The sequence below is a fragment of the Calonectris borealis genome, chromosome 5 (assembly GCF_964195595.1).
Source record: "Calonectris borealis chromosome 5, bCalBor7.hap1.2, whole genome shotgun sequence".
Lineage (NCBI taxonomy): Eukaryota > Metazoa > Chordata > Aves > Procellariiformes > Procellariidae > Calonectris > Calonectris borealis.
In genome coordinates, this window is record NC_134316.1 from 7,667,719 (window position 1) to 7,687,904 (window position 20,186).

The window sequence follows — 20,186 nt, forward strand, 5'->3', positions numbered from 1 at the left end:
AGCACTGGTGGTGTTTTGAAAGATTGAAATGATAGGGATAAGATACGATAGGGAGGAAATACCCATATAATTCACCAAACGAATATGCATGGATCTTTTCAGAGAATTGTGTGTATTTAATGTTACTCGGGCTTCATTTATCTGACAAATTGGAACACTATTAACCATGCATTTTTTTTCTTTAATCTCTATTTCCTCATTGTTCAGCACTTCTAGGAAAAAAATTGTTCAGCACTATTTTTTATGGAGCCCTGGATGTTGACCAATTTGAGCCATGGACGCTTGATTTTTTTGTAAAATTAAGGGTGTGCATGAGAATATATAGAGAGCTTCAAATATTATCAAACGTTGGCAAGATTTATCATGGAAAATCCCGAGAAGAGTCTTTGTCTTGAAGAACAATCTTCTAACGTTTCCTTTACTTTTTCAGGTGGATTTGGAGCCAGAAGGCAAAGTGTTTGTCGTCATAACCCTTACAGGCAGCTTCACGGAAGGTAAGGGAATTATTTTGCCTTGTTTCCATTAAGAGCTGGACTCTGGTGTATACTCTTGCCATCAGCTCCAAGCAGTATATAAGCGGATGGCATTCTTTACATGGGCCACGTGCTGTTTGTGCGCTGGAGATTTCTTGAGCGATGGGGGAAATCTGGAAGGGGCTGTTCGTAACGGGTCTCACTGTGTGTGCCCTCTGCTCTGCTGCTGGGCTGATCTCGGACCCAGGGAGCCGATTTGTGCTTGATCTGGTTTATTTATCTGAAGTTGTCCTTCAAACGGATTGTTCTTGTGACTCATACTTTTCACCTGGGTGCCTCTTGAAGGGCAAGCTAAGCAGCATGTAGAGCATGTTTAAAATAGAACATGTTTAAAACATCTGGGTGATTTTTATTCTATAATGATTCACATCTACTTCACATGCATTTCTGTTTCCCGAGTTCACTTTGCACAGGAAACTTAGAAGTTTTTTAGTGCAACAGCTGCCCTGAAAAAGTATCCGGGTGGATTTTTTTTCTGTAACTATCTTTTATAGTGTTATGTTTTTAATTTCCCTGTTGTTTACTGTGATACCAGTTATGAGTGTGGATGTGAGCTCTGCTGGAGGAACCCAGGAAATCTGGGATGGGGCGCCGAAAAAGGTTATTTTCTTCAGACCTACACCGTGTTTCTTATTTGTTTTAGCTGCGGCCTCAAACTGCATTTGTTGGGGGGCGTTTTCAGTACAGAAGCCAAGAATTGAGGCAGGATCTGCTCCGCTATCTGTTACCTGCTGCCTGGGAGAGCTGGATTTTTAATGCTTTCTCTTCTTCTGCCCCAGAAACTGATTGCTCGGCATGAAGGCTGTGCCGGGGGCTGCGGCACGGGCAGCCCACCCTGCCGTACTCCGTCTTGGATGCGAGGAGAGTGCGAGCTGGAGGGGTGCTTGCTTCAAGGGTTATGGGGGAGTTCTGCGCTCCTGGCTAGCAGTTCCCCTAGCTCACAACTTGTGCTGGGTGCCCAGGCCCGTCAATGCCCCTGCCTTTGTTTTTCAAATGCAGGTTTGAATGCAAGCTTGTGCTTTACTTGGATGCTTTTGGGGAGCTGTCTCGCTCTTGCTCAGCTGGCAGCCTGATGTGTGCTGCGGCCCGGGCAGCTGCTTGATGGGAACCTGCTGCATCAGAGGAGCTGGTGAAGCTTTTGGTTTTATTTGGGTGGTTTACACCCCAGGAGCGCTCTGCTCCTGGCAGGATAGCTGTGGCCTTTTAAAGCGTTTCAGCTGAATCCAGTCTGTAATCAGCTGAGCCACATCTGAGGGTCCAGCAAGGGCTTGCAGGGAGACAGTGTCCTCCTGCCAGCAGCACCTCCAGCCGCGTGGCGTGGAAGCGGTGGCAGGGTTTGCAGAAATCCTTCCCTGTGTGCAGCTGGGGCTGCTCTTACTCCTAGGGACCGTGGGCAGGATGTAATCCTGCTTGCAGAAGGTATGTTAGGAGGGAAACATGAACAGAAAGCCTGGCTGGCTTTGACTTCTAAGGAAATGTATGGTCTTGGAGTGATGGAGAAGACGAGGAGTATCACACCCTGGCACTGCAGCAGGGCAGAGGACCAGAATTCTCTTTTCCAGTGAAGTTTACTTTCCATGTAAAGCTGGTCAGGCCACATAACATCAGTGCAACTTTCAGTTCTTTATCCGTCAAGTAGCGATGCACGTTTTACTCTGCCCAGGTGTTAACTCTGGGGTCTGGGAACTGCTTTCACATTTATCCATGCTTAAAATGTTAACAGATCATTTACCCTTTCTCCTCTAGGGAGATGCTCCCTACAACTCTGCTTTGACAGGGAGACATGAAGGTTACGTTTTCAAGTTAATTTGGGAAAAGCTTTCTATTTGTAACCAGAGAACAGGGAGAGTGCAAAGGGAGACGTGGAGGTTGTCCAAGGCGATGGCTCTTAGGCAGCAATAGGGGTGAAAAGGACATTAGAAACTGGCTTTAATTGCCGATGATGGAGAGAGACTTGTATTGAGATCAAGAAACTAGAGGGCTTTTACTGACCAGCATGCCAGTTTGTATCCACACGCAAGCGTGTCACGCTTGGCCATTTAAAGCAGAGTTGAGCAGGGATGGTGGGCTTGAGCATAAATCCAAAGTGCAGTTCAAACTCATGCTGGTCCCTAAGCTATTAAGGCATATTGCTAACAAGGTCTCAAAGAAGAGAGATGAAGAACTCAAATGTTTGTATCAGTACTGCTTTCTGAGGAAAATGGGAAATGTTGGAAATAGTTTACTTCTCTTTCCTCTGTCGTTATAGAGGATGTGTGGACTTACAGAACAGGAAGATCAAAGGCGGCTCTTGGGGCTTTTCCTGACTGGTTAGTCCCATGTGTGGTCGCATTTGGAGTTTCCAAGAATAGACATAATCCAGGGCAAGCCTGAGTGCAGATACTGACTTCTCCCAATTGTTGGATAGTGGAGGCGTCTGTCAAAGAGGAGTTTCCTTCTGAAAAATGGTGAGGTCTCTTCCATAACATCATGTTTTATTCTATTTTTTCCTCTCATTTTTTTTCCTGGAAATGTGAAGGCTCAGAATTGTATTTGAAATTTAAGTCTTTGGAAAGAAGTCTGAGAACAACTTACAACTTGAAACACAAAAAGGGGCTTCCCACTTGTTCGCCGTAATCTGGAGGGCAGCCACTACCACATCCTGGCTGCTGGTTACGGCTAAGCTGTCAGAGAGCGCTTGAGGGCTGTGTGTGTCTATGGGTACACAGAAAACCCAACGCTGGTTCGCATTAGACCCCATCAGGGTGGAACGTAGACCTATGTGGAGTTTCAAGCGATATGATGTTTAATACTTTTGATCATTTTCTTGTGACTTATAAATGGTTAAGCATGTAATTCAATGCTTTTCCTGCTCTGAAAAGGATCCAGTAATGGTCATGTGCTGGACGTGCAAAAAAAACCAGACTCCAGCAGGTAAAAAAAGCAACGTGGCAGTGTCCGTAGACCAACTCTTCAAGCCACCCACAAGCTTTTCTAGCAACTCTTGCCTCACCTCTTCAAGTAGACCGTGGGGACAAAAGGATAATATAGTGGAGTCAGTCTGAACTGTGGGGAGCATCCTCCCTTGAAAAGCCCGAGAGCTCCACTAAGCGAAGGTTGGAGGGTCAGTGCCTACTGCTGGTCCTCTCGCTGCCAACACGTGATTCATCTCAGAGAGGTTTTATGCCAAGCTAGTTGTTTTGTTTATGGAAATAGCCAAATTCAGGGTCTTGGCCACTGTCGTTTAACTCCAGTAAAGTAAAAGCCCAAGAAGTGGCTAAAGAGAGGGGGGAGGGGAGAAAGAAGGAAACACCCCCCAAAAAACCCAAGGAAACAGGAAAGCCTGAGATGTTGGGTCTACTTGAGACTGAATTATTTTGTTTTCCTAGAGAGCTCACCCAAAATAGACAGTCCTGCTGGTGTTGGCAGCGTGTACTTTCTTTAGCTTCAGGAGTGGTGGGTTTTTTTGTTTGATCAAAAGTTCTTTTGACCAAAAGTTTAATTTGGTTCTGCTTCACTTACGGTGGGGATGGGGAAGAAGGGTGGCACTCCTGCGAGGGGTGCAGCGTGTCCAACAGAAGCATTCGTGTACTGTCAGGATGAGGGCAGTACAGAAAACATACGACTGAAAGGAGGTTAGTCCTTTGTACGTTCCCATATGGCTCTTCTGTCCATCAGTGTTAATCTGCTGTTCTGAGGCAGGGAAATGTGCCTGTTTCACGTGTTAAAAATAGATGTGATTTTTCAGGAAGAGAAAGGAATGGAGAAATAGGAAGCGAGGGACGTCTAGTGAAATTATCCCTGCCTATCTTTATTTTCTCTGCTGGATGTATTTGCTGCTGTGCTAAGCTATATCTGATTATATTAACTCCCCTCATTCAGCTGACATATCCTGTGTAAAGCGACTGGTGCAAAATTAAAATGAAAATCTCCTTACCTCGGGAGGAGATTACTTCTCCAAGCATGACCGTGTCTCTGCTGACGGTGCTGGGTCCCGGTGGCCCCGGCACCGGGCTGGGGTGGAGGGAAGCACCCTCTCCTCCAGCCATCTCCCTCACTGACCCAAGACCTGTTTCACTCCAGGCTGTTTTACAGAGAAGGTGAGGACTGACTTCTGCCTGCCAAACTTCAGGAATTGCTTAGGAATTGATTTTTTTTTTTCCCCTACCGCCTCCCTCCCTCGAAGAATTTTATTTAATCTTTCCTGCGGTTTCTTTATTTAACCTGCCTGATAATGGGATTTTTTTTTTCAAGTCATCAAAATTATGATTTCCTTTTAAATTTCCTTATTCTTTTTACTCTGGATATTAATATGGGTTTTTTTCGCCGATGGTGTCTTTAGCAGTTCTTACATCTCTTTCTCTTTGTGTCTCCTTGCTCCTTTCTCCTTTCAAAATAACGAAAGTGGATTCTCTGAGGGGTCTGTCTTTGCCATGGACATGGCTCATCCATGGATGTGAGGCACGTTGTCAGCTGAGGAGCTGGGGACGGCAGCAGGGTGCAGCGTGCCCTGTGTGGGACCAAGCAAAGCTTGTAGCTGTCAGAAGGCACTTCGGCTCTGCCCAGCCCTGGGGACCGCAGGAGCTGTGGTTTAACTGAACCGTTAGTGTCCTGCCTCCCTCCCTCTGATGACCCATGCGTGTGCCAGGATCTCTGAGATAATTCACAAGATCTCAACTCTGTTTTAAGACTCCTTTAAAGGAAAATTTCTGTGTTATTGCTTCTAAAACAGGTAGTGCTGCTTAGGGTTTAAAGCTCCCTAATGTTGTTCCTCTTCTCCTAACCTTGGCTATAACCATTTCCAGGTGGGCAGCTTCCGAGTAGGGTCTTCTTCCTCACTGCTCCTGGAAAGCACCTGGGAGCACCCTGGCAGGAAGACGCCATTGACTGGGGGCCGTTGCGGTTCTCCAGCGTGGTGTGCCCCATTACCGTTTGGGGTGTCATCTAGGTCCCCCTGGTTGAAGGTGACCTGGTGCCTCTGAGGAAGCTCTATCTTTGGGGCTTGTGTTGTTCATAGCAAGTGACTTTGATACTATTGGGGTGCCCCATCGGGTGTTGCACAGTCGGTGTTGGTGGCATGAATTCAGACCTGCTCTCCATTACTTGTCTGTCTTTGCTACTGAATACCGGTTTCAGCTGTGAAAGGGCAAGCCATGAATTACATTCCTCTTGGGCAGGGGGTGATTGATTTGAAATAAAAAGCCTTTCAATGAGTGTGGGTGAATTACTTGTGGTGTTGGTGCTTCTGGACACCTGGTCCTCTCGCTGCCAACACGTGATTCATCTCAGAGAGGTTTTATGCCAAGCTAGTTGTTTTGTTTATGGGAATAGCCAAATTCAGGGTCTTGGCCACTGTGAGAAGTTAGTGAAGATACTCAAGAGCAGGTGATGGTGCATGGGTCAGGGCGTTTTGCTGCAGCGAGGCCAGACTGGACACCGAGAGGACCTAGATATGTGCCTGAAGGATGGTGTGAACCTCTCTCTTGCAATACTGGAGTCCCAGAGCAAGCTGAGTCCCCTCGCCGCTTTGCATGCAAGGTGTGTTGCTGTGCCCTCAGTTTGCCACCTCTCTTCCTATTTGCTTTTCTTAATTTTGAGCAAAGCTAATGAAATTAATACAAAGTAATTATTTGACTGAATTAATGAATGAAGCAAGCCCTGTAGGAAATAAAGTGCTTCTGTTTTAGTGCTTGCAATTTGCTTTTTTTTTTTTTTTTTTTTTTTTTTACATTGTCACTCAAAGTGATAATTCTGGCTTGAAGTTCAATTTTAATTTCATCTTTGTGAGGTAAGTAATGGTTGTTTTTTTTCTTTCAGTGTCAGGAAAGACAAAGACAAATTTGAGTTCTGGGCAAGAAATAGAATGATGAGAATACTGAAAAGCCAAGTGATTTGGTAGAGCAGATATAGCACCCATTGCTAAATATTTAATGTCAGTAGGCTTTGCAGGAGTAAGGAAGCCTGAATCTGCCTCTAGAGCAGGAAATGCTTCTTAGTTTGCAGCTGTCACATCGTGTGTTTGGGATGGTTTGTTCTCAAGCACGAAGGCTTTTAGTCTTTTGCTGTCATTTTTCTTAGAATACATTTTTCTAATGTGAAGTGGTTTTTGGCTTAAGAAATAGCATTTCCTCAGGCAGGCACCAGTAAAGATCTGTAGCCTTGAAGTCTCAAATGGTATATAGGTGTTGTGCTAAGAAAGTCCTTGCTCTCTACTGTGATGTAGCTCCTCAGCCCCACAAAACCTCTGTTGCAGATACATTATTAGCTTCTTGCAGAAGAGAAAGAAAAACGATGTTTACTGGTCATCTGTAAATTGCAATAATGACTATTTTCAACCTGTTTTTTATAGTCAAGGGAATAATGAATGGAAGCTAGGAACAAGGAATGAAAAATGCCCTGTTTTCGACCCCTGGCTAGTTGGGCCACTTTTCTGTTTTGGATTACTAGCCCAAGCAGGAGAGTTTTAAGGCATGTAGTAGACACCATCTAGAGAACCTCCTGATCTAAATAGGCAATATCAATGCAGAATAGGATAAAGAAAGTTTTGCTATCTTTTGTTCACGGTCTGAGATTATGGAGGTCTTTAATGTCTAGCCCAAAGTCTTACGTGGCAGAGAGCAGCACGACACGTCTTTTTCTATACCCCTGTATTTTTTCCCAACGCCTACACTTTTTCCAATGTTTTACACTTGCCACATATGCGCATGCTGCAGGCAAGCGATTTCCAGGTGCACTCCATGTTGGTTCAACCCTGCATTTCCAGATGGAAATGCGTCAGAACAATGTCGAGTCCCATGGGTGAGAAAATCCACCCTAAGTGCACTCTGGAGAAGATTGAGCCCTTGGAGAGACCAGGAATGTCATCCACAGAAGCTGTACATCTCTGTGTGGGAGTCAGGTGAACTCCACTGGATCCCCAACCTTGCTGGAAGATGTCAATCAGGTTAAAAAGTGAAAGGCAATTCCAGAGGCTGATCTTCAAGTCCTGAGCATGTATTGCTCTCCTGGAGGTCAGACTCTGCAACCCTGCACTCCAATGGAGATGTGTCAGCCAAGCCAACGGGAGCAAGAGCAGCTCTATCCTTGTCATGAAGCCTCTGTGAGTTAAGCACAAGGATGTCAAAGCTTCTCAGCAACACTGAAGATCTCAGGAGAGAATTTCTAAGTCAGAGAGACCATGAGGAACCTCTTGGAGATCCTTTTCACAGGGAGGAGCCTTTGGGCATTCTGAGAAATGTTCTTTGGGCTACGAGTTACCATTCGGAGAAGGGGCTGTACTGCATCTTCCTGAGCACTGCCTTTCGCTTGTCCTGTTCAAGCTGGCAGTGGCGTGAGAAGGGGTCACTGTAATGAGAGACAGCCCAGCCTTGGAAGGTAGACAAAGTGGATGAACTTGGGGATAATGAATAATTATTACTGTTTATGGTGGGAGGATAGTGTCAGCAATTTTTTTTAAAGTGAAGCCTTCAAAATTTACATATTGCATTTTCCATTTAAATATTGCAGAGAGAACCCAAGTATTTTTGCACCCTCGCACTCTGATAATCTCACATATGCCTCTACTTAAAAAAAAAAAAAAGGCAAGCAAGCTTGGTAAATTCTGAATCTTCACAGGAAAAAAGGATTTCAACAGGGGAAAAAACCCCACCCCAAACCTGTTCATTCCTGATTCCTATAGAATTCCTGTCTTCCTGTAGAAAGATCTAGGCCCTGAAAATGGTGTGCTTTGCTGAGCATTGTGGAAGGACTCTAATGCAGAGCCAGGAGGTGAACAGCACCCCAGCCTGCTGCGTATCCACAAGACCACCTCTATTTCTTGGAAAATGATCCATTTGAACTCCACAACTGTTGCGGTATGTTCAACGCTGAGAGGCTGTCGGCAGTAATTCATGACTTGCCAAGATGTGCCAACTGCTTAGATGTCCAGACACGCAACAAACAGCACTATCGGGGTTAACTTTACTTCCTCAGTGGGCTGTGTTTTGTCTGGGCTCTGAAACCTAGATATAAATATGCAAGCTTGCAATCTGCTCTGGGATTTCGGTGTTCCTGGCTGTAATGAAGAACAGAGACTTTTGCTTTATTTTAATGTGATTCCTGGAAGATGTGACGGTGGTTCTCAGAGGAGCTTAAATCTCTCTCCTTGGCCTCGGACAGCAATGCTGCGCTGGAGCGGGTCTTTGTGCTGCAGCGAAGCAGGGTGGCAAATTGGGCTGGAAGGAGCAGAGCACGAAGCCGTTGGAGGTCGGGACTGTGATCCTGTGGCCAGGATCTGCTACGCCCTGTGCTGGGGGATGCTGTTTCGTGGCCATCTCCCTCCGCACCCATTGCGGTCAAGGGCCACCTGGACGATGCCCTTGACTGGGATGAAGAGGGGGTGCCCCATACACCAGCACACATTATGGCCCTAGAATTCCCCTAGACCACAATTTGCAAGATACTTGACTGATGAAATAGGTGAATGGCTGTCCAAAAGCCCCAGTAGTTTACTTAGGGTCACCCTGTAGCAGAAACTGGAGAAAAAAAAAACTACTAACAAAACCACACTGTTTTTTTTAACCTGGCTTCCACCAACTACTAAATTAGGCTGTGTCCCATTTAATATCCAGATCTGTCAACTCTGGCTGCTGGAGGAGACTCCTAATTTAGGTAGTACCACTCCAGGCAAGGGTTTTCGTCCTGTCTGGGTGTCTGGCAGCCCAGTCTGTCAGGCATCCAGAAGTCGCTGTCACCTGGCTGCTGTATGGGGCAGCGCTGGACTCGGTGCATGAGCTGGGCCTGTCGGCATGAGAGGGTGTGTGAGGTGACAAGATGCTGTTCTGCCACAGTGCTTAATTACCTCAATTTACCTGGAAGGTATTTGTGCATCGTTAGTGCTTGCAGTAGGGCAAGATTCCCTCTGGCCCTGCAGACCCAAGGAGGACCAGCAGCATCAGTCTGCTGTGTGTTGTGGATGTTGTGGCAGTCAATTCCCGCACCTCACTGGAGCAGGGCAAGATCTCACTAAAAGCCAAGTAGAACAGGGTCTTCAGCCCTGGGCGAGCTGGCATGGAGCCGCAGGAAGCGGAGCTCCTCTTCTAGTGGTGCTTTTGGAGGCGAATACTCATGCTTGCAATTCATACGCCCCTGTTTTGAGTTGTTCCTGAGTGTGCCCAGCATAAAATGCTGTTTCCTGCTCTTCAGTGCCAGCTGTTTTTTGTTTTCTGGAGTGCTTCAGCAGAAATTATTCAGTTGTTTTCCAGATTGAGATGCTGAATCAAAATAGAGCTTTGAGCAAAGAGATCCTGATGTTGTTTTGCCAGGACGACCTCAAGCTTGGCAGAGGAGAGAGTGGGAGGGCTGAGAGCCTCCGCTGTCTCGGTCTGCCTTCTGCTGTCTTTGGGAAAATCTACCCGTTTGTGATCTTCTGGAAGAAGCTGCATGAGATCAGCGTGGCTTTGAGGGCTGTGGACACCACATTCACTGAGCAGGTTCCCACCTCGGTGACTGTTCCTCCTGGCAATGCCGACACTGCTGGTAGTTGCAGATACGGGACTGAGGCGGTTTCATAATTGAGGGTAAATCTGTCTGTCTGAAAAAGATGCTCTCGGGTTTCCCTTGGGCTGGCCTCACACAGGGCCAGTTCTGCACCAGCTGGCTGGACTGGGGAGCTGAGCAAACCTGGAGCAGGGGTGTGGGTTGGTTTTGGGCCAGATCTGTCCTCTGGTTGAGCTCAGCGCTGGCCTGGGGTGCTGCGGTGGGGCAGGAGGGGGATCCCCGCTGGTGGCACAGTGGAGGGAGGAAAGCAGGAGGTCTGGCTAAGCAGGCATCCCACGCTCCATGTCCCATCTGCTGGGGCACGGGGCAAGGACAGTGAACGGTGGAAACACTGGGAAAAGTCACTCAGAGAAGGAACAGAGCCATAAGAGGCTGGAGGAGGGACAGAGAAGAAATATAAGGAGAGATAGAAGGAAGTAAGAGACTGGTCTGGGGAGTGGTGATGGGTATGGGCAGGAGCTGTAAGGAAGAAGCAGCTTAAAGAAGTTCAAAGGGGTAAAGAAAGTGGGAAGGGGAGAATATGGACAGATGGATGGTAGAGGAGCTGCAGAGGACGAGGAAAAGCTGCAGCAGAGGTGTTGTGACCAGCAAAGCCCATTTCTTGCTAAAATCTGGAACCAAGTTTTTAATCCCAGAATCTCAGCTCTTTTCTGCCGTCTAGCTGTCAAACTTGTTGAGCCAGTGTGTCTGTCTGTCGCTAGTACTGGATCTGCACAACCGAGCATAGTCCTTTTCTGTCAAGTGTTCCCCTGTCAGTGCTGTCCTCTCTCCCTGGAGCTGTGTTTGAGACCCCAGCCATGCTGGTGAACCAGGACCGTGGAGGGGGAAGGCTGCTCCAGTTCCAGCGGATGAACTTATTTCCAATGATAGTTTTCTTTGTTTAGAAAACTTAGCAAATCATCTTAAAACCAGAAACCTTTTCATTTGAAGGATATCGCTAATGTTAGAAAATCAAACTCTCAAAAGTCATTTTGTGTCTAAAACTTGTCCTTCCTATATGTTCATGATACAGACTTGCAGATCACACTTGCAGATCAGCAAGAGCGAAGGCAGAAAGACGTTTCTTCTCCAGCCAGAGTACTTAAGTGGTGGGTGAGGAATCTGGGGCCTCAGTCTGGTCCTACGCATGTTTTTATCTGCATTGTCTCTAGTCCTGTATTTCACTTGTGAATGTGAGGTAAGGCGAGAAAAACAAGTCCTTCAGAGAAAGGCCTCAATGTTGCATCCAAAAGGGCTGATGGTAACTTGCACATGAGGACCATCGCACACCTTAGCTGTAGAGGCACCCGGTGTCCCTGCAGTGGGCAGGCAGGGCTGCGTCCAACAGCACGCTCGGCTTCGGGCTGTGCTGTAAGGAGGAGTGCAGAGCCTGGGTGCTAGGGACACGGACCCTACAGAAGGCACAACAAAGTCTGGCTGATTTTCCCCCCAGATTGCTTTCACGCCCCGGATTGTGCTAATGCAGCTGTTTGTGGGGTGCATGGCAAACCAGATTTGGGAATTGATCCGGCTGGAAAATGACTATGTGGAAGGGAGTGCTGGAAGGAAGGCAGGGTGCCGTATGGGAGGAGAACTGCTTAAATCTGTGAAAGGGCTGTTGCGAGCATCAAACTGCAGGCTGGCTTTCATCTCCTGTTATTTGAGCCTAAAGAAATTCCCTCCCCGTGTGTTCCTTCCCCACTGAGGGACTGGGAAAAAAGATGAAAGGACGTTTTAGGTGTCTCTCACAAGCTGATGGAGAAAGTGACTTTCTTCCTGCTCACCCACCTCTGCTTGTTCATTAATTGAGAGGAGTGAGATGGGAGAGCCCGCGGGGAGGCAGAATATGTACTTATTACTGCTGCTCTTACACCTGGTGGAAAGGGCCACCTGGTTGTGAGAATAAAATTGGTTGGCGGTGCTGGTGGCCGTTACGGAGCTGGTGAAACTGGCAGGGTCCTTCCCTCTCTACGTGTAAAGAGATCCTGAGCCAAGGCAAGCAACACCCTCTCCGTGTGGCACCCAGCGTTTTTAAAGCTGTGTTTGTATGGATTTGGGACATCTGCTTTTGAAATCTCAGAAATGTGTCTCAGAAATGGAGAAATATGTATTGCAGGGTGAAAACCCTGTTGGGGAGGAGATGGGGAAGGGGGATAGATCAGGTCTAGCTGTGTTAGCTGCATGGGAAGCTGTCGGGGACAGCTGTGGTTTCTGAACGCGCTGCTCCTCCTGGCCTGCAGCCCTTGGGAAATCCCTCTGGGAAGTATTAATAATCTGCCGGCACTAGGAGGGGTGCGGTGCGTGGCAGAGCAGTAATGGTCCGTGCCATCTGCGGAAGAGTTTTAGGACGGGCTGTGCAATAAAGCCAAGTGCAATTGCTAGCCTGAGCGTTTGAGCACCGAGTATTTCCTTGCAGTATTACCAAGGTGGGGACTGTCTTGATGAGAAGAGGTGCTGCTTTTTGGCAGATATCTTCATGGTAGCAATAAGTTTGGAATACAAGAGGCTGAATGTATTTTTTTTGACAGATGCTTTGCTGCGGCAGCGTCTTGCTCAGCCCATGGTGTGTGGGAATCTGCGTGGGAAAGCGACATGGTAAACAACCTGCTTTTTAAGGCTGTTGCAATTAGAGAACTTATTAACAAGCTGCCACATGGAAATCTCAAGAGCACCGGGGATCGGCTGTGTAATCAGAGCTGAGTATGCGGCTGGACCACTTGGGCTGGGTCTGTGCAACTGCGGGGTGACCAGTCGACCAGGAGAATCCAGGTGTTGTAGGGAGGTGACTCAGGTGTTGGTCATCCTCCCAGGTGAGCACAAGGCCAGGGCACCTGCAGGGACTGGGGAAAGGCTGAGATGTTGCACAACAGCAATCGGAGGCCCCGACAGCAGAAAAAGGGGAGTGTTTAACTTGTCCTACTTAATTAGCTCTCCCAATTAATTTGTTCCTGACTAGATTGCAGTTGTGCTTTGGGTTACAACTTGCTTTCCCACTGAAAGGTGCAGTGCTCCTGGTGAGGAAGGCTTGAGGTTTTGTCCTAGGGATGGCTGCGGTGTTGAGGAACATGGTTGCCATCTGTGGAATTGCTGCAAAACTGTGGGTCCTTCTGGATACAAGCTGCTTGATAGTCCCATTTCAAGCGGCTTTCTGTTGATCCTGGTTTCTTTGTGCATTTTGTCTCATGTTACATAAAGAATATTTTCCTGGTGCTCCTTCTTTGAGACAGATGTTAAGCCCATGTCTCTGGAAAAGTTGCACTGCTTAAACATAAAGGCATGAATTTTAAGCAGATTTAGCTGATTGTAAAACCTTGTGTGGACACTCTTGTTTTAATACCAAAACGGACGATTTTAATTCTGAAGCTGGCCACATAGCCCCAAAGAAGGATGTCCCCAGAGCATCTACTTAAAAATAGCTTTAAACTGCATTTGGTTATAAATAGGTTTAACTTAGAGCTCGTGCTTCCCTGTGTGGGTAGGGCCTCCTAATAGCATGTTGTGATACCTACTACGCAGCCACCTACGAGCATGCGAGTTGCTGATGGTTACAACACGCACGAGCCCCGAGGCATCGGGAGCAGGGGAAGGTTCAGGATCTCCCCGCTGTTTGCCCAGCCTGCCCATTCTGCTTTTCTCAAGGGTTTTGCACAAGTGCTGGTAGCGTTGCCCTATAAATGCTGTCACTCCGTTAGTGCTACTTCTGCTCTGTAGCCAGCGTAGTTTGAAATCTTCTAAAACTTATGGTGCAGAGGGCTTCTGGCGCATGAATTAATCACGGAAAAGATCAAAGTTGCTTTGTTAGTTTTATTTTCCTGTTTTTAATGAATAATGTATTTAAATGGTTTCCTTCCCTAATAAATCACATCTCAACATTTTTCTCTTGAGTTTAATAGGTGGGAAGGACTAACAGGAGGTTTTACAATGGAAATTCACTTGCCTAAGCACAAGGAAACAATAATGATTATAATTGGTGACGGGAGGAGGGAAAGGAATTGGTTCGTTAAGGCTTTAATAAGCAATGCAGTAAGAAGTACGAGGTACTAGTATTATTTGCACATCTTAAAGTAAGGGGGAAGATTGTCCCCATCTTATGATAAAATTGAGACTGCAAGCAGATGTGGTGTTCTGCCTGCAGCTGAGGAGGGGAGGTGGTTATTACTGCCTGTTTCTCACTGTTTGTGTGGGTCAACTTAAATTTTTAATAATAGGGGGTTTCTGGGTTTTTTTGTTGCCTGTTCTTACACCAGATCAGTGTGACAGGACTGGGTTATGGAGCGGTTGCAGGTGGAGTCATGCTGGCAGGTCTGAGATGGTGGGGAGGGGACTGCATCGTGAGGAGGGAGCAATGGGGCTGGAGCGTCTTCACCCAGCTCTGCTGCTGCTGGAAGACTATGTTCAGCTACAGCTGGAGGGAAGCATGTCTGTCATCTCGCTGGATACGACCTGACTATAATTTATCTTGCTTTGCCAAACCGCGTGGGTACTGTGTGCCTCCTGCTGAGGTACGAGCTGGACTTCCAGTTGGAGTTCCAGACTGGGGCTGCGAAGGTCTCAGTTCAGTGCTCAGGTTTCTGCTGTCTCCCCCAAGTCCTTCCTCTAATAAAAGTAAAATCCTTCTCTCCTGGCATCTCCTCTTTGTGCAAGCTGAGACAGTTCTTCTCAGCTATTATCACCCCAGCCTGGTCTCTCTTGCAAACAGAAGTATCATGAGGTTACAATCTCCAAACGAATGCAAAAACCTGCAGAGATGGAATGATAAAATGGAGCACAGGTAAAACCTTTCTTGCTCTTGGCAGAGGAACAAGCACAGGGTAAAAAATGGGGCTGTCCCCTTCCTTCTCTCACAGTGGCTGTAAAGAGAAGGGAGAGGGAAGTGGCTATCCCCTTCCAACACATCCTCCTTGGCAGCCAGCAGCATTTCTGCAGCTTGTGGCCTGGAAATCACCAACGGGCTGGCGTGCAGTGATATCTGTTTGAGAACCTGGTCTCTTATGGCACGAGGTTGTGCATGTTCGCTGAAATCTGTTGTTATCCGCACTATCCCATTTGCTCAGTTGATTGTTACTCATTACAGAAATGAATGGAAAGGCTTTTCCATTCATATTTTTCAGCCTTGCGCAATGTGCTGCAGTGCCTTGCTTCATAACTGTCAACATCCACAAGCAGACGCCTAAAAAAATTTTCCCAGAAAGAATTTGTAAAAGCAGATGTGGAGAATAATATTGTTGAGCTGCCCTGTGCATGTCTGAAAACCTGCGTGGCAATCACCATTAAAACTCTATGCAAAGTAACCTGTATGGTATTCATAACTGGTTGGTAAGCTCAAAGCGGCAGCAGAATACTTGTTTTAAGAGTTTCTCAAGCCGCCTTCTTCCTCCTCTCTCATGTTCTCACAGACCTTATGCAAACAGATAAAAAGCAGCTATTCCTCCTTCAGCCCCAGCACTAGGCTCTACCCTCTGCTTTGCAGCCCTCTCCCCTCCTGCACGTGTGGCCGGCTCCCCAGCAGCCATGTGCTGGTCACTCCAGCTCTGCAGAGCTGTCCTGTTGTCCCTGGCACTGCTACATCCGAGTGCCAGAGACTGTGAGTGAAGCAAACTGAATGCCCCCAAAAAGGTCCTGGACCCTGGTTCCCCACCGGTGAGGTGAACGGTGATGTTAGCGGTGACGGATGGAGCAGAACTGTAGCTGGTACCCTGGGAAACGTGGAGATGTGTCCTCTCAGCTTTGCTATCTCATCTGCTGGTGTCACCAGAGCTTTGGCGTCATTGTGTAATTCTAGAAATAAGTCTATGGTGGGCTTTTGTAGCAATAGCTGAGCGCTGTCATGCTCACTAGTATCGTTGTGTGAACTTCATTGATCCTGTTCTCACTGCTGCCGCACTGAAGCATCATCATTCAGCCCTCGTACTCAAATGCTGATGGTGAGAGCCGAGATGAATTTATGTCCTAGACCTGGCAGGAAAACAAGGAAAATGGATCTGCCCTACTTCAGCACTTGGACGAGAAACAGAGACCTTGCCTTGAGTGCAAAGTTCTGTGTGATTGGTGCAGGGATGATTACATGTTTTTGCATTTCCAAGACTGCTGATAATGCTGTTTCATACTCATGAGTGGGAAAACTCTTTTTTTTTTTTTGTGTTTTGTTTCGTTTTGGAGTTAGAGCATCATTGGTCCCATTCCATTGACGTATTGGCATCTTAAAAAATTAACTGCCCGTTAACAGGGGTTTTCTGACAAGTCCTAGTAGAAGATGACCTAGTCCTGCCAGCACTAGCTGGCTCTTTCTGTGGTCTTCATACAAAACTTTACCCAGTTTCAGAGGGGAAAACGGCAGCTGGATCAAACGTAAGACCCAGCCTGTGTTTGATGTGCCACATGTTTGCTTTGCAACGAGCCTTTCCTGGGATTTGAAGCAATCCGGTTTCGTGCACAGACTGGCAAAAGCAGCAGAAGGACAGAAACTTTGACGGACGTGGAGGAGAGACCCGATGTGGTTAACACGATCTCTGCGGATGTGGCTGTTTTCCAGCTGGCTGATTCACGCGTCCAAGTGGCTTTTGAGGGGAACTGAAGAGAAAACTTTGCAGTAGTTAGGAAAAGAAAGGTTTTTACTCTGCAGCACTAATACTAGGGAAGCAGAACAGAGCAATGGAAATTCCACTTTGGGTCGTAGCCTTTAAATCCTTTTGCCTTTCCAGAGTCAGACTGTCAACCTTTCTTCAACACTGTGTTGTGTTTATAATGTTTTAATTAGTAAGGCTTCCTGTGGTTTTGACCATCCATGGGATTATGATGATAAAACTCCTAGTTAAAAGATACCAAGCCTTTGTAAGGGATTTTGGTCATATGTGTTTTCCGGCTTGGAAAATAAACACCTTGGTTCATTTTGGTTTAGCCTCTGTTTATATTCAGTAGACATGAGGAAGCCCGCTGTTAGGTAAATATTGAGAGAACACCTCCATACTGATAGCTAGAAGGGGTGTGTGTATTCATTCCCCCTCATTTACCTGATTTGGTTTTTATATTCTTCTCCTGAAGCACCCATTACAACTCATCATAAGGGCCTGGGCTAGCTGAGCGTTTAGGCTGATCTGAAATGGTTGTTCAGTGCTGCGGCGCTTGTGAGAGGCGAGGGGTCTGTCCGTCCGCTGTTTTGCTTTTTACAGTCTAGTAAGTTCAGTGGTTGGTCTCTGCTCCGTGCTTGTCTATCACTCGGTGCAACGGGATCTTGCTTGCAGCGCTCCCGGGGAGCATAGGAAAACATGTATACTGTTACTGCTACTAATAAAAAAAGGCTTAATTAAGTTTTAATCTGTTAGCATTATTGCTTTAAGGCTTTTTACGTTGCTTTTTGAATACCTTTATTTCTTTCAAAGGAAAATCCCATTGATGTGTACAGGAGCATAACACTCCAAAATGTCATGTATCAGGGTGTACCCGAACGACCTTTGTTGTGCCGGCGTTATAGCAGCGCTTGATAGCACGATGGTGAGATTGATTTCCGATAGATGAGACCTGGCAGGCTTTAACTACTTGAGGCAAACAGTTACACACACGACACTTCATCCCGCAGCTCTTCCTCTTGTCTTACTGCTGTAGCTATGCCCCCACTCTAAGGACTTAACTGAAATTACCCCCTGGAATAAAAAATGGGGGGGAGAGAAAGGGGGGATCTCTGGCCGGGAAGGGCAGGATCAGGTAAGCTCAGGGGCAGGTAGGGCAGTGTAATGAGGCTGCTGCGTGGGTGAGCGGTGTGCTAGTGCATGCAGATGTCCTCAGATGACTTGGTGGGTTATTTATTCTCCTCTCCCTCTGCGTGCATAATTTCCACTGCCATAAACACGTGTTAGGCATGAGTGGAGAGGAGGAAAAGGGAAGAGACTTTTTAGTATTTAACTTTGTAGTTACTTTTGCACATAGCCAGGCACAGTAAATACCCCATAGTTATAGGCGTCCAAATTTAACCATGGATGCGGACAACTCCCTACACTGAGCAATTACTTCCCTGTTTTTATAGCAGTATTTGGACATTTGAACCATTCATGGTGGTTGTTGCTTTACCAGAGATTAGAGGCTTTTAAAAGTCTGGGTCTCCTAAAGTGGTCTAGAGCTGCTTTGTTTTGTAAAATGCTCTCCACGTGCAGAAGGAAGATATATATTCTATAGGAAACTGGCCAGAATGCAGAACATGAGCGGGGAAGATGTCTATGATGACTTTACATCCTCTGACACTAAAGGTGAGAGGCACGAGGGGCTGCTGCGTTGGCCACCCTGTCCACTGGTAGACTTCAGTGCTGCGTTGACGGCTTCTGCACGCAACCTCTCCCCCAGCAGCGCTGGGAGCCGTTTAGCAGATGTGATGGGTGTGAGCTGAGGAACTGCCATCTCGGTGGTTGGGGAGGCTGGTTGTTAGGAGGAAGGTGGGTTTGGTAGCAATATGTTCCACCATTTCAAAATCACTTGCACCTTGTTGGAGGGTTGAACTTGCCTGCTCCATGGTGTGGTGTGTGGGATAGGTGAGCGCCCAAGCCCTCTGAAAGAAGGATTTATTCTGTGGGATGTGGTTGTGTATGTAGATCCACTAGATCATGTGGTAGATGGTCTCCTGCAGCTACACCTGGGCCCGAGGTGCGGCTGAAGTTGTGCTGTGCTCTCCCTCCCCTTTTCGCTCCAGACGGCATCAGGAAATGGGAAGAGCAGTACCCAAAAGAGCTGATTGTGTATGAAAAGTAATGCAGGCCGTGCCGAAGTCAGTCTCCTGCTTAGTAACACTTAGATTTGTTGTAACGTAACGTGGGGTGAATATAAGCATGGGTGAGGATCACCTGGAAGATATGCAGCATCTGGAGAAATTGGCAGGGTAATGCAGCAAAGTAGTGTGGGAAAATGTGGGATTTGAGGAACATTTTAAATATGAATGACGCTTTAAAAAAAAAAAAAAAGACAAAGGACTTGTGGCATGTATTTTAATGAAAAGTGGGTCTGTAAGATGGAAGCTGTTATGTTGCATATGAGATGCGGGTGGCTGGAGAACAGGAGATAGAGGCCAAGTACAGCTCGGAGGAGAAGGTTCAAGGCTGGCAGTAGATGTGATCCACCAGTGCAGGCAGCATGGAGACTTCCCCTACTGCCAATGAAAAGGCGAATGCCTGTCATTACTTGGCCTTCCTGAACCATTTCAAAATTGCAGTCTCTCTGAAGGCAGGCAAACCACAGGGACGCACAGCAGTGTCCCGCTCGGTGGCTTTGCGGGCCACCTTCGAGTGTCCCCTATTCCTGGTGCAAAGGGCTGGTTTGCTCTTGGCTGCGTGTGGGCTTCTCGCTGCATGGGAGAGCACTAGGGGGGCAATTACCCCATGCTGATCCTTCAGGGGAACTGTAACAAAACCAGAAACTACATGAGCTAAATTGGGAACATATTCTCTTAAACTCTGGTAAATGTGAGTGCATGAACTTAAGGGGCATCAGCTGTTGGGCTTCTAATGGAGCAGCTGGTATGAAGCAAGCTAGTAACTGGATTCTTTCTTTAGGTGATTTACTTACATGCTTGTCACCCACTCACAAACCCTGCTCTTCCCTTTGGAAGTGTTGGAAGTTCTCCTGAATGTGCTGAACACCAAGATGGGATACTTTGCCAATTGAGGTTTTTGGCCCTGATCCAGGAAAACACTTAAGTGTATGCTTAAACCTAGATCAAGGAGATGTTCTCTTGAATTTAAAAGTGGGCACATTTTGTAATACTATAAGGAACTTTTTTAATTTTTTTTTTTTTTAAATTCTCACATGAAGCAGCAGGAGGCTCCAGTTCAGTGAAGGAACTGGCTCTTGATCTTCCTCTTTTGGGAAAGAAGGATGAACTGGTTGACCTCTTGAAGTTCTTCTCAGCCATGGTTTCCTATGGTGGATAACGAGTCTATTGAAATTGTGCAATGATGACTGAATCTTTGGAAGGGATATTAAACCTCTGCACATCAGCTCTCACTTCTGGAGATCAAAATGACATCTTGTGTGTGGGAACGAGGCAAATTATCTCCCAGCTGCAGGGTTCTTCCATCTTGCTGTCATGTGTTTCTGGTTGCCCACTGACAGAGGCAGGATGCTGAACTAGATGGACCAATGTTCTGATTCAGTCTGGCAATTCCTGTGGTCTCCTGA

General features: G+C 46.9%; 1 protein-coding gene across 1 annotated transcript in view; it reads left to right on the plus strand.

Annotated features, from left to right (window-relative positions):
* The window catches only part of PRKCH (protein kinase C eta), a 118,392-nt gene that overhangs the window by 27,231 nt on the left and 70,975 nt on the right, over positions 1–20,186 (plus strand). The window contains exon 2 of the mRNA XM_075150875.1: positions 431–494. Within this exon, the coding sequence (XP_075006976.1) occupies positions 431–494 (64 nt within the window). The remainder of the gene's footprint in view (positions 1–430; positions 495–20,186) is intronic.